Source organism: Columba livia, chromosome 1, assembly GCF_036013475.1.
Source record: "Columba livia isolate bColLiv1 breed racing homer chromosome 1, bColLiv1.pat.W.v2, whole genome shotgun sequence".
Classification (NCBI taxonomy): Eukaryota; Metazoa; Chordata; class Aves; order Columbiformes; family Columbidae; genus Columba; species Columba livia.
The window spans coordinates 18952249-18965682 of record NC_088602.1 but is presented as its reverse complement, the minus strand read 5'-3'; the positions used below and the strand labels follow the sequence as shown (position 1 = coordinate 18965682).

Sequence of the window (13434 nt, the reverse complement as noted above, 5' to 3'; positions counted from 1 at the left end):
AACCAATTGTGTCTGGCAGCATTATGCTCTCCACCTTTTTGAGGTATCACTGTGTTCTCATTCATATGAGATTCAAATGCAAGATTCAGTTTTAGCTTCTAAAAGAGGTTTCCTGAATTGGCTAACACCAGTGACAGAATCCTAATAGAAATTATAACTGGAGGATAAATAAATGCTGTTATAACAACACTGAAAGAAACACCATAAGTTTACACCAAGGCTTCAGAAATTTTTATTAAAATATTTTTAAAATATGTGAAAAAATGTATTTTAAGTAATATGACTTAAGCTGCCAACAGTATTTCTTCTTGAATAATTTTAGTACACATTTATCTTCTAAAATAACAAACCTGACACAGTCAAGAAAGGAGCACCTGGTTTTTATTTAAAGCAAGATTAAAATAAAAAAAGGTAATTGCTTCAAAACTTGGAGATTTTAAATTATGAACGTGTTACTGCAAAATGACATCTGGGGATTTAGGTTGGAAAGTTCATTTAGAGAGCCTTATAAATCAAACTAAATCCTGTCTATAATCCATGAGCCAATCTAAGGTAATCCCGCTGCACATGGAACTCATTTATCTACGTCCACTGGTAACCAGCTGCCCAGATGCCAAATTAATTTTGTGTAGACTGCTGACAAAATTGTGGAGATGTCCCAGAAAAGAAAACGTGCAGGAAAATAATTAGCTGTGACTGTTGAGCAGATGTAGTACAAGCTCTTCGTCCTCTGCCAGAGAAAGCCCAGTATCTAATGGCAAACAGGGCTCCTGCTCTTGGCTGAATTTCACCTTCTTTCTTTTTGGTGGCATTTCTTCTGCTGCCGCGCTATTGCTGCTATAGTTTCTTTTCTTTCTTCCACTCTCCTCCTCAAATTCACTGCAAAAACAAATCAATTAGTCTTTTTAACAACTGTGGTAATCAATATCATCATGTAATCAAACAATTCATTTTAAACAAGGCAAATTTATGTCAAGATAAGAGCAAACAAAATTACAATTCAGAAGGGTGAAGCAATAGAAGCCGACGAACTCTGAATGTCTAAATTAGAACTGCTTTCAGGCCGAGCTGCTGGTGGTTGTTCTGCTGTCTTAATTGATTACAGTATATCAGGATATCGCTATCAGTCTTACCCAATATTTGCTGCCTTGTAGAGTGACAGACAACTTGACAAAACTGATTTAGTGATGTGTCAGTGGACCTCGACATGCACTCAAGATCTTTACTAAAATAAATATGTAACGAAAATAGAAGTATGAGAACTGTCATTTCATTTGCAAATCCTACACTTAATACAGTTTTGATTTGAGTCCATCTCATTCAAGCTGCTCTTTTCCCCTCTTTCAGAAGTTTTCCTTGGAAGCTCTTAACCAGCTCTTTGCCATAAAAGGAAGAGGAAAAACCCAAACCCAGTTATTTTCCCTGGTGAATTCCTATTTCTTCTGCTGCTTTTTTTATGACCTGAATGAAATACCTTTTGCAGCCTTCAATCTCGACGAAACCACCTTGTAACTGTTTTAATGCTTTGACTTTTATCACATTGCCACATGACAGAAACAGGAGGAAAGCCCAAGTTCCCATTTTTCTTCATGCAGCTTTTGTCCATAACAGAAAATTTGCTATAAATCATTCAATCTAAGATAAAAATAATCTAACAAAATCTGTTCTAAAATATGACATCCATGCACCAGGTTACAGAGAGCTGGTTGTCCTATGCTGTAGGGTAGAACTCATACAAAAAGAAGCAGAATGCAAACCCTCAAACCCCAAACCATTCTCTCCAAACAAGATAACCGAAATGAAACGGCACTCTCAGTTTTTCATGTTAATATTTTAAATAATATAACAAAAACAAAAATGGAACTTCAAAGACTGAGTTCAGACTTTTGTAAAATAGATGGTTAAATTCAGATTTTCGATTAAAATTCAGCAAATTCATACTCAGAAAATTTAATCTACTTAAAAAAAAAGTTTCAGCAAGATTTTTTTAATTGCCTTAATTTTTATAATTGTTTAAGTGTAAATGTAACATTTGTGAAATGTTTCATTCAGAAATACCATTTACAGATTTAACAATTAGAAACAGCAGTTACACCAGATAGCTTTAATTGAGAATACCGTCCTTTGCACCAATACAGCCCAGGAACCCAATTCAAACCACCTTCTCCCCACCTTGTTTTTTCATTAACAGGACTAGTTACCACAGAATCACAGAATGTCAGGGATTGGAAGGGATCTCGAGAGATCATCCAGTCCAATCCCCCTGCCGGAGCAGGAACACCCAGATGAGGCTACACAGGAAGGTGTCCAGGTGGGTTTTGAATGTCTCCAGAGAAGGAGACTCCACAACCCCCCTGGGCAGCCTGTTCCAGTGTCTGTCACCCTCACTGAGAAGTTTCTTCTCAAATTTAACTGGAACCTCCTGTGTTCCAGCTTGTATCCATTGCCCCATGTCCTATCATTGGTTGTCACCGAGAAGAGCCTGGCTCCGTCCTCGTGACACTCACCCTTTATATATTTGTAAACATTAATGAGGTCACCCCTCAGTCTCCTCCAAGCTCAAGAGTCTGTGAAAACGCTGTGATTCTGTGAGACGCTGGTTTCACCTCTCACTGGAGACATTAACCCCAAAGCAGGGCAGTGGTCAGGAAGTTCCCCAACGCTCTCTGAGCGGGACCGGCCGCACAACAATTCCTCCTGCTCCTGGCTCCTAACGCTGCTTTCTGGCTGCCCCTCCATGGAGAGGAAGGAGCACCCCAAGATCTGATGGCCTTGCACTTGACTGCAGACCTGTCACCTGCCTCCCTTTCCTGTCCATCCCACCTTCCAGAGAACAACAGGGCCACCTCCTGCCTACTCGTTACAGCACAAAGAGAGGAGGGAAACCCTGTGGGAAACACCTGACTTTCCCACAACTAAAACAAACAAAATATTCCACCTCTGTGTTGTTCTTCCCTGCCTATCCAAAAGAAATAGCGCAAAGCAACCTGATTTAGCGAGAGATGTCCCAGCCCATGGCAGCAGAGTCAGACTAGATGATCTTTTCCAACCCGAATCTTTCTATGATTCCATGAACAGCTAAAAATTGGGACATGTCAAGGGATACAGCAGCTTTGCTGGCTTTAGCTGTTATTTGCATGGGGGTGGCTTTTCAGTGCTTGTTACCAATGTTTATTTTAATCCTTTTCTGGGGAAAGGACTCTCTATTTGTCTCCGTACTGCCTAAGATATTCCATAAATGCTGAAGCTATACTGACAGTATATGAAAATACTCTGAAGCATGACAACTTCACACCTTTCCAAGTGCCAGTGTGGGTTTGGGCTGGGGTTTCATAGTGCTGACTTCGATCAGGACAGAGTATAGGGGTTCACTTTAAAAGCGTTAAGGTTGAACCCTCATTAAGTAAAAGCATTTTAACTTGTTTGCAAAAAAGCCAATTATTTCCATCATTTGAATGGACTCCGAAGCCTGGTTTGCATGCATAATTGACTAATGCTTAATTTAGGACATCAGTTCAAAACATCTTAGCAATTAAAACAATGCAGAAATCTCACAAGTGATGAAATAGCAAACTTTAAATACCAAATATGATACTCATTTTTGGAGTTTCAGAGGCCCGTAAACCTAGACGACTGTGAGGCATAACATTTAAATATAAAGCACATTCAGAAGAAACTGTGAGATTCCTAACTTTTTCCACACACAGGAGCACATCACCATAATTACAATTACTCTTCATCACAAACTTTGTGGGAAGACTCTGCTGAGTCAAGCTGTTTCTTATTATTAGTAAGGGACTGTGGTGCTCAATTAGTAGTACATACTAAAGGTATATGTTGGCAGGTGAGTTTTCACACTAATTTGACCCCTACTGGGCTGTAAGCTGGAGAGGTGAATACAGAGGAATGTGAAACACAGGAAGCAGCAGAAGCAGCAGCAAAGCCACCAAGCAAGGAAGAGCCAAAGGCTTGTGTTTTCATGATGTGCAAAAAGTAAAAACAAAACAGTATTTGATAAAGTCAACTTAGGAGGGAAAGCAAAGAGTCATGTAGAACATGTGGATAAGATGTTCATAATTTTGAGGTGTGGAGAGCAGACAGACAGTGCTTGTCTATTGAATGGTTTGGGTTGGAAGAGACCTTTAAAGATGAGTTGGTCCAACCTCCAACCCTGCTCCTGCAAGATGGGTTTTTGCCAGCAGTGGTCTGAGTGGTGCGGAGAGGGGCCGTACTACTATGCAGGAGCAGTCAGAGGTGTGGCTTTTACAAAGAGTGAAAGTGGCAATTTTAAAAGGAAGCTGGAAAATCACCAGAAGAGATGTCTGGCATCATGATGCCAAGGGGTATCCCGTACTCCCTCTGAGTGCTTCTCCTTGGCTGTTTGGACAGAAAGCTCCTGGGAGGAGATGTGATAGGTGTAACTCTAAGGGGCACTGGTATAAGGCCTGAGTGTGTGAAAGCAGCTCTATGGGGATGACTTCTGTACTTATTGTCAAATTAATTCCTCCTGGGTCTCCATTGACCAAAGGCCTGTCAGTCCACCCTGCAGAGCCAATCTTTCGATCCTTGGTCAGTTCCCATGGACATAAATGGCCCCTTATTCCTCACAAACAGACAAACTGATGCACTACCAGCTGGTATCCACAAATAGCCAAAACAAAATGGAGTTATTCTAAAGTGTACTATTTTCTAACAGAACAACGCAGTTAGACAGCAACCCCACAATTCAGATCCAAACCAAAGCCAGTGCGCCTTTTCTTCTTCTATTTATAACACTTAGAAAGCAGCATGTGCAGTTGGATTACAATTCCCTTCTTTTACCATCTGGTGCAATTTAGCTGTTTAGCTGCCTGAACGACCCATGAGGTCTGAAGCTGCCTGATGGAAGGATTTACTGGGATGGGCTGTGTTTGCACAGAGGAGGAGGTGCTCACAGCCGCCTTACCAACAGGCACAGGCATTTCTGTGCTCACCGTTTGCGCAGCTGTAACAACAAAGGGAGATACTATCATTTGATAGGTAATGTTTATTACTCAAACACTAAAGCACAGTTTATGAATCCTGTCCCTTAAATAAATGCCAGAATATACAAATGGCATTGGGAAAACAGGGGATCTAACTATGACCCTGACAGCTATACACCGAGAAACTCTAACTACTAAACATCATATCTAAAGGGTGTTTTGAGGTGATACCAAGAAAAAAATAGAAATCTTTTAATTGTTAGTATTTAACTCACTTCTGGGCTTCAAGGTACGTCTTGACAAGCTGTAAGGTTTAGATTTTAAGTGCTTGAGATTCAGCCATTTGAAATCTGTGGCCATGCAGCCAAGTTGCTGTTGTTTAAACAACATGGTTCTGTGAGATCTCTAGACAAGCTCTGCTTCAGTTCACATTTATCAGGGCTTGCTTTGGAGCTCAGGTTTACCAGCACTGCTGAAACAATCTGCCCTTGCTGCTGATCTGCAGGCCATAAGTCAAGTTTCCAAGCTGCGACAGCACATACGAGCTCTTTCCCCAAAACATGTACAGGAATAATGAATGAATCTGCTAATAAAATACAGTTCAGAAAAGTTAGGAATAATTTATCCCATAAATATTGGCATTTTACTAACCAAACATGTTGTGCCACAAGCCTTCTTCCACATAATAAATTTTAATTCACAAGGCCATGGCAGCAATCCTAATGAAGATTAATTACTGCAGTCCCTTCCATGAAGCCCAGTGTAGCTTCTTTCTTACTTGCTGTCAGAATGCTAGAGCACATAGAAATGGTAATGAAAATATATTGTGTTGTGTTATTTCCCTTACTGGCCATTCCACTGATGTAAATCAAAACAGCTCTAAAACTAGATTTATAAAACACAACTGCAAGAAAAAGGATGAATAATCTACTTGTAATGAGATACCAGTGTAATAGTACTAAAAGCAAAGGACAAATCTGTCTTGGAGCTGAAGTACAATAATCTGGAAGAAGAAAAAAAAAATGTAAATGGAAAACAGACCAGCAAGAGAGTATGCTTAATATTTCTTACTATTGCATGGGAAGTATACAGAAGATTTGATGGGAAAAAGCACCCAAACCAATCATCTGCTTTGAGGTCACCAGTACTTCCTAAAGTGCAGGGGTGTCAAACTCATTTTCAGCAGGGGCCACATCAGCCTCACAGTTGCCTTCAAAGGGCCAAAGGATAAATGTAGGAGTAGTTACATTTACACCATCCTAAAATTACCTTTGGCCCTTTGAAGGCAACCGTGAGGCTGATGTGGTCCCCGGTGAAAATGAGTTTGACATCCCTGCTCTAGTAGACAAATGGCAGTGGACTCAAATCAGGTGTCTAAGCCTGTAACAGCACTTCCCTTCCCTGTTCCTTTTACAGACATTGCTGACCATAAAGCAGCCATACCTGACACAGTCCTGGACCACTGGAGTTGCTGTTCAGCATATTTGGGACAATTTTAGCTTATCTTTATACACCAGTCTGAAAACTGAAATAATTCAGAGGCTGATTCTCAAGTGGATCGAGTATCACTGGTCTGGGTTGAAACGGCTTCAGCTGGATGTGACCATGGCTTCAATGAAACCATTTTGATTTGCTCTAAGTCCCTCTGTCAGAGGTTTAACCTTCCCTGAAATGTGCCGCTGCTTTTGGAGATGCTGCCAACCACCTCCCCAGCCCTCCCATCTATTCACTCCTTCTCAGCTTCATCTGACACTGACGCACTTTAAATCCGTTCCTCTCCTTTTCTTTTGTGCGACCACTGTCATCCTCCAGGTGTTGAAAGTCAATTTCTGAACTGCAGAGTTTCAGTAAATACTCATTCCATTTCACCTTCATTAATGCAGACACTTGCTGATGACATACTGAATTTGTTGTGGCTTCTTTGGTTTTGTGTGGGGTGTTGGGTTGTTGTTGTGTGGCAGGGTTTTTTTGTTTGGTTGGTTGGTTTGGGTTTTTTTTTGTTGTTTTGGGGTTTTTTTAAGGTAATTTCTGTAGCTGTCAAGTTTACAGGAAGCACAGGAAAGATCTAGTCTGACCTGTAGAACTTAGGTTACCAAATTTCACTAGGAAATTCTACCACCACGTCCATTATAGATAGTTAACTAGAGTACAACTACTATAAGGACTTTCATGGCATAAGAATTTCACATCTCTACCAATAGCAATCCTATGTCTCAATGTCCAGTTTTGCAGCTGAACACCATGATCAAGCTCTTAAACAGAGACCTTTTACAGTGTCTGTCTTATGGTGCTTTTCTGGGCACCATGACATTAAGTTCTGGCCATCACAAAGTTACTGATATGACCCGAATAACACACGTTAAAGAGAGCACCATGACTAGCAAATGAATCATCTCAACAGACAATGTAATGTCAAGCATATCAAGAATCACATAAAACTTAGCAGGTCAACATCAGCATCCTGGTATAAAAAGAAGGTACAAAAAAACTGCAATTTGCCCATAGTCTTCATAAATACAGGAAGGTCCTCAACCAAGCAGTTCCAACTACTGACTTGCATGCCTGTCAGCTGATGACCAGCCATAAAATCTCAAACAAAACAGGACCAGAACTAAGACATTTCTCCTTTCCCCTCATGTCCAAGATCTTTTCCGTGCTGATCTAAGAGTTAATGCGATCAGTCGCACCTATTAAAAATTTAAAGAAGGTAATGATGAGGTCAAATGTAACTTTGTTCTTCCTCAACATTTTTTTTGAAGAGGTTGGGGGATTAGAAATATCAGAAACTCAATTTGACTGCAAAATGAATATTTAAGAAATCCAACTGCTTTTCTTCCACCCTATTCGATACACTTAGATTTTTCACCTCATTAACAATTTACATTGATAGCCTTAAACCAAATATGATGAATGTTGCCAGATATACAAAAATTAATCTCATATTACATGCTTGGAGTCATTAATTACTCTGCTTGTAGAGGTATGGCTGGAAGGGAATTTTATTCAAAGGCAAATTTAACTCATGATTTCTTACAGCTCCCCCAATTAAAAAAAAATGCTGAGGGGGAGGGAGAAAATATTAACAATGGTTTTGACTTCTTAAACTATGGACAGATGGTCTATTTTTAAAGACTGTTGAAGGGAGATAACCTAGGTCTCACATGCTTGCTTTGCATTATTCCTTTTAGAAGCATTTTTCCCCTTAAAGTAAGTAGCAGCTAGTGTAGCCCAATATATTTCTATTTTAATCCAACACTTTGAGCAAAATCACTGAATTTTGTAAATATAAAACAGAAGAGAGTTGTATTTTCTAATCTCAAAGCCTAATTTCACTGTGTGCCACTCTCAACTGATTTGTCTTTGTTAAAATCATTAGGTCAATATTTCCTAGCCCCAAGAGCAGCTCATCATGCACACTCATCAGGGACAGCTCTAAGAGAGGTGCACGAGGCATGCTGATTTAACAGAAACTCCTCCTTCCCACTGGCAGCAAGATTTCTTGCCTGTTCTCATGTTTCATCTTCTTAACCCAGCAGACCTCCATCATCCTCCCTTCTCCTTTCATGCATATATCCCCTCCACCTCTTTTCTTCCTCACGCAAAATCACTACCACTTCTCCGTGGCCTTATGCTTGCCAGCAGCCTCTTCAGCTACCACATCCCTTCACCCATAGGCTTATTGGTCATTCAAATTCTCTTGCTTTTATTGATTTCCTCTTTTTCCAAACCTTAATTAATTTTCTTCACTGCATCTTCCTCTTTCAGTTGTATTTCTGCTTCCAAATAAGCCTCCTATGTGGTGCTCAGAGCATCTCACAAGTCTCCAGACATACCTACACTGAGCCTCAAAGCTGACTTCAGAGCCTAGAAAACAGACCACTACATTTTTCACCCACACACCTAACAGAAATGTAGTATCATCAGCACTGCCTCCCGGAAACAGTCCTTAACCTGCCCTACTGCACCAAAATACACCGGGACGTTGCCCAGAAGAGCTCTAGTTGGCACTATCCAAAGTCACAGCACTTGCGGACAATACGGACAATCCAGACCCTGGCCAAAGCTGTTCAGCCTGTAAAGTGGTGACTCATGCTCCCTCGGCAGGCCCAAGCCAGCACGGGATTAACCACCACATGCTGTGCTGCACCATCCGTGGCCTCAATTCTGACACCCTCCTTTCACACATCCTCGAAATATAATTTTGTCCTGGACCCTGTCATCTTCCAAATCTATCAATCGGCACGTTACTGCCCAATGCTCTTGCCCTCATGAGCACCCCAGTTTTTCACTCTCCTCTTTCTTTTGCACACCTGCCCCGGCTGTTCTCACCTCTCACTGCAATTTAATTACTACCCTTAGCAGTGACTGGCAAAGCCACTCCTGGCCTGTCCCCGGCCATAACAATACAACAGCACTGTCTCTGCTTCTGGAAATTGCTGCTGATAATAAATTCCAAATAGTGGTCTTTGACATTGCAGGTACTACTGTTCCCATCGGAGCAATACCTAAGCCGATGTGGCCTCTTCTAGAAGGCTCTGAATGTCAGGTCTAGCTAGCTGTTTGAAACTGCTCTCTGGTTCCTTGTTAACTCACATTTAGCCTAAATGCTGGAGAAGAACTTGAAGCAATTTGACTCACTTTCCAAATGTTGGTCTTCTTGCCTTCTTCACAAAGGCGGAATGTATTACCCATTGCCCTAGTCCTCCAGCAAACACAGAGAAGACTGAAAAGCAGGGAAGTATTCAGTCCTACTGTGTATAGATGGAAAAATGAACAAAAGCCTTTAAAAATCCCCTTGGAGGAAGTTAACGACCTTTTCTATTATTAAAAAAGTCAATCAAAAGTCATAGCAAACAACAGAGACCAGTACTGTGTCCTGAAGTTGACAGAGGCTGGTTCTGAAGCTCATGGTGATGGCAGTTCTCGAGACACATTTGTTACCCAAAGAGTGTCCTGCTCCCCACCAGGAAACACTGAAATCCCCAAACTGATACCAAAAAGTGACCCAGACAGACTATAACTCCCGGAGCACTAAATGGGCATTACAGATTTACACGAACATTTTACTTAAGGAAGCAAAACCAACTTGCAACTTTGTAGTCATCAAATGAATACAAAAATACGTAACTGTATAAGTCAGCAGGGTTTGCATGGCAAGAATGTGCCAATACTGCATGTGAAAATCATAACAAAATTTGTGTTTTAAGAGTTTATTTGCAAGACCACCTTTTAAAGAACCAAATAATGTTGAGATTTTAAATGGCCATCAATTACATTTTCAAACATATAGATCTTAAATCCATGTATGATCTTAAAAAAATTATAATACAAAATGTGTTTTATTTGATGAGCCTTGGTGTCTCCTATTTAAAATCTGAAATACGATTTTTAGACAGATTAGCTGCCGTGCATGACTAAGTTCCTAAGACCAAATAAAGTCCAGCCTTCCAAATAAATGTTCCTTTGCCAGGCTCAAGGCAAAATTCATCACTAAAAAAAAAAAAGAAAAATTTCATTGCTAGAACCCTCCTTGATTGTAAATTATATTTCCAATACATTGTTACAATGCGGATGGCAGTGGACCACGGAAAATGTTCTTACATTGCACTGTGTTCTAAAGTCACGTCCAAACACCACATTTAAAGTACATTTAGTAAATTAAAACCTGACGAGCCTTAATACATGGCAGAAAAAAAATCCTTATCTCAACTCCAATTGAATCATGTATGCAGAGTGTATCTTTTGTGCTCAGAGTTACTCTCTTCAGCCCAAACTACATTCAAGACAAATCTCCTTGGGATCACTGAAATACTGTAGACATCAAAGTTCCAAGAAAATAGTCCCTGAAAAAGTAACTCAAGTAAGGACAAGCTCAATAAAATGGAAAACCAAAAAAGATTAACCTGTGTCTTCTGGGTATTAAATTTACATGTGTAAATCTGGCACACTGAAAACAAGAAAAAGATTTTGTCAGAAATTATTAGTACATTCCTGGTTTCCTTTTTTGTATTTTCTTTCTTTTCCAACCTAGTTCCCAGGAAGGGGAAATGACCAAGGCCTTAGGCCTTCTTTGAGTCTCAGCTCTCCCTGAGAGCAGACACTGACTCTGGGGAGCCAGATCAGCCACTGATTCCAAATAAATCTTCATGGATTAGCACTGCCAAAAATCTGTCCATCTCTGTCAATTTTTATGCTTAAAGCTTAGCTAATCTGGAGTCTAGCTGACATCTTTGGGGAAAAGATCAATATGAAAAGTGATGTATGAATACATATAAAAAGACAAAAGTGATCTCCCCGAGATAAATGGTAACTTAAGGATACTGAAAGTAAACTAGACAAAATTCCCAATTTTAAACTGACTGACCCCGTAACATTTTAAAAATACTTCTTAAGTAGTTATGCTACAAAACATTGTACTGACAAGATAACTAAGCCTAGGTAAGGCTAGAAGTTGAAATAATGAAAAATCTTGTTTAAGAAATGCGGCACTAAACCACTACCTTTTTCCTACATGAAACAGGCAACAGTTTAGCAGTAATTAGGAAATGCCTGAGGTAATTAAACATTTAATAGGTAGTGTTGTATCAGTAGGTTTCCTACACTGGGCTGCTGCTAACTCCTTCCCACCAGCTCAGTTGTCCATTAGCTTAATGGATTCCAGGAATCCGCCCCTTCAGCAGCAACGTGCACACCAATAAACCAGGGCAAGGGTTGCTCAGTGTCCAAGCACCTACCAAAGCTTTACTTCAGACTTTCTCAGTAAACTCAGTTTTACTCTTTCCAAGAAAAAAAACAACAATAACTATCAGGATTCCCTCTCTACTTTGGTACCTGTGGCAACACATTACTCCAGAAGACAGCTCAGAATTTGATCTCAAAGGCAAAATGACAGAACCACCACTGCTCTGGTCCCCCAGTGGAGAAGTGTTAGTATCTTGAAACACTTCTCTTGGAACTTCTGCTGTTGTCCTATGTAAATGCAGAATTGCCAAATACACTTTTCTATTGGTCCTTGCCTCATAGCTAATATTAGGCCAAAGCTGGCCCTTCCCAACAAAATGGAGTTTTACAGGATAATCTAGCTGCCTTATATCCAGGTTTTACTCATCAGAATCTCATATATTAAAATACAGTATTAACCATATTACTGATGTTACCTGGGGGAATCTGAGAAAAAAAGTTTCATCACATTAACCTGGTTTCACTCCAAGCAATATACAAATACCACCAGAGGATGCATTTATCAAAAACAGACAGATATATTTCAAGTCTAGTAACATGTGAAAAGCAACCTACAAATCCTCTTATACAGCCCTCTCCAATAAATACTGAATCCAAACTTCATTAAAGATAACCGCTTTAAAAATTATGCTGCTTCCTCCAACAAAAGCAGATGGGCAGTCAAGTGGTCATAAATACAGAAGGAAATGGAAGAATTTTGTTTCAAGAATGATGGGTCTCATTTTCTACTTGTTTTTAGGAAGATGTATTCATGTAGTACATGGCTTTTTCATTCATTTTACATGGAGTGGAGACACAATCAGCTTAGGAAAGTGAAAAACCAGAAGCAACTAGAATTGACTTCCAGTTACGCTCTTCCTCTCACTTGCACGAAGCAGCAGCAATTTACTACTCCTCAGAAAATGCAATGTCTTTCTCCCATCCTTGTCAGTTCTACTGACCAAGACATTGGTCAATGGGCTACAGGGAACATGGTCACCAGCTTTTTTTTATTTTTTTTAAGGGTATCCAGTCCTTAAATCCATGTCCCCACACCCAGTCCTACATACTGCTCCCACAACATGCAGTGACATGGGGCCAGGGACAATCTAGCCATGAGGATTTAGCTGATTGAGATGTGAAAAGCAAAGGATTTATGAATCTAATCATCTAGAAGAGAGCAAAATAAAGGTTTATACTCCTATGCAAGTGTCAAGATCATATTTCTGAATCTGTTACATGATAGGCTGTTTGTCAGAAACACACAGATGGACTTCTTATTGCAGTGAAGCTGATGACAAAAACGACACACGACTTCATGCAGTATCACTGCTTCTTCCTGCAGCATGTGCTGAAGGAATATGTTGCCATTATCTACAGATCCTCATCTATTAAAATACAAGAAACAAAATCTTATGGTTTATATAATTTAAAACATTTTTAAACTAAGAAGAAAAGATTAACATTGCTAATTTTATTATATATTTACTTCTAACTCAGATTCCGCTTCATTTGGAGTGTGAAAGAGTCTGAGTGACACTGAATCAGAAAACTCAGCAAGTTTCACTGTGCACAAATTTATTTAATATAGCACAAGTACAAAGAGCTCATCCAAATCCTTGAACATCTTTTCTTTCGAACAAAACCTATAATGTGACAGTAGAGAAATGTATTTCTGAAACTGTATTGAGTTTGCATGGCAAGGTTTTGGTAGCAGGTGGACTACAGGGGTGGCTTTCTGTGAGCAGCT

The 13434-nt window shown here is 39.9% G+C and overlaps 1 protein-coding gene across 2 annotated transcripts in view; it reads right to left on the bottom strand.

Annotated features, from left to right (window-relative positions):
* Positions 1-208: 208 nt before the first annotated feature.
* DDX10 (DEAD-box helicase 10) overlaps positions 209-13434 on the bottom strand; it is a 176754-nt gene continuing 163528 nt past the window's right edge. For both annotated transcript variants that reach the window (XM_065049019.1, XM_021286281.2), the window contains exon 18: positions 209-879. In XM_065049019.1, the coding sequence (XP_064905091.1) occupies positions 687-879 (193 nt within the window). In that variant the 3' untranslated portion in view covers positions 209-686. The remainder of the gene's footprint in view (positions 880-13434) is intronic.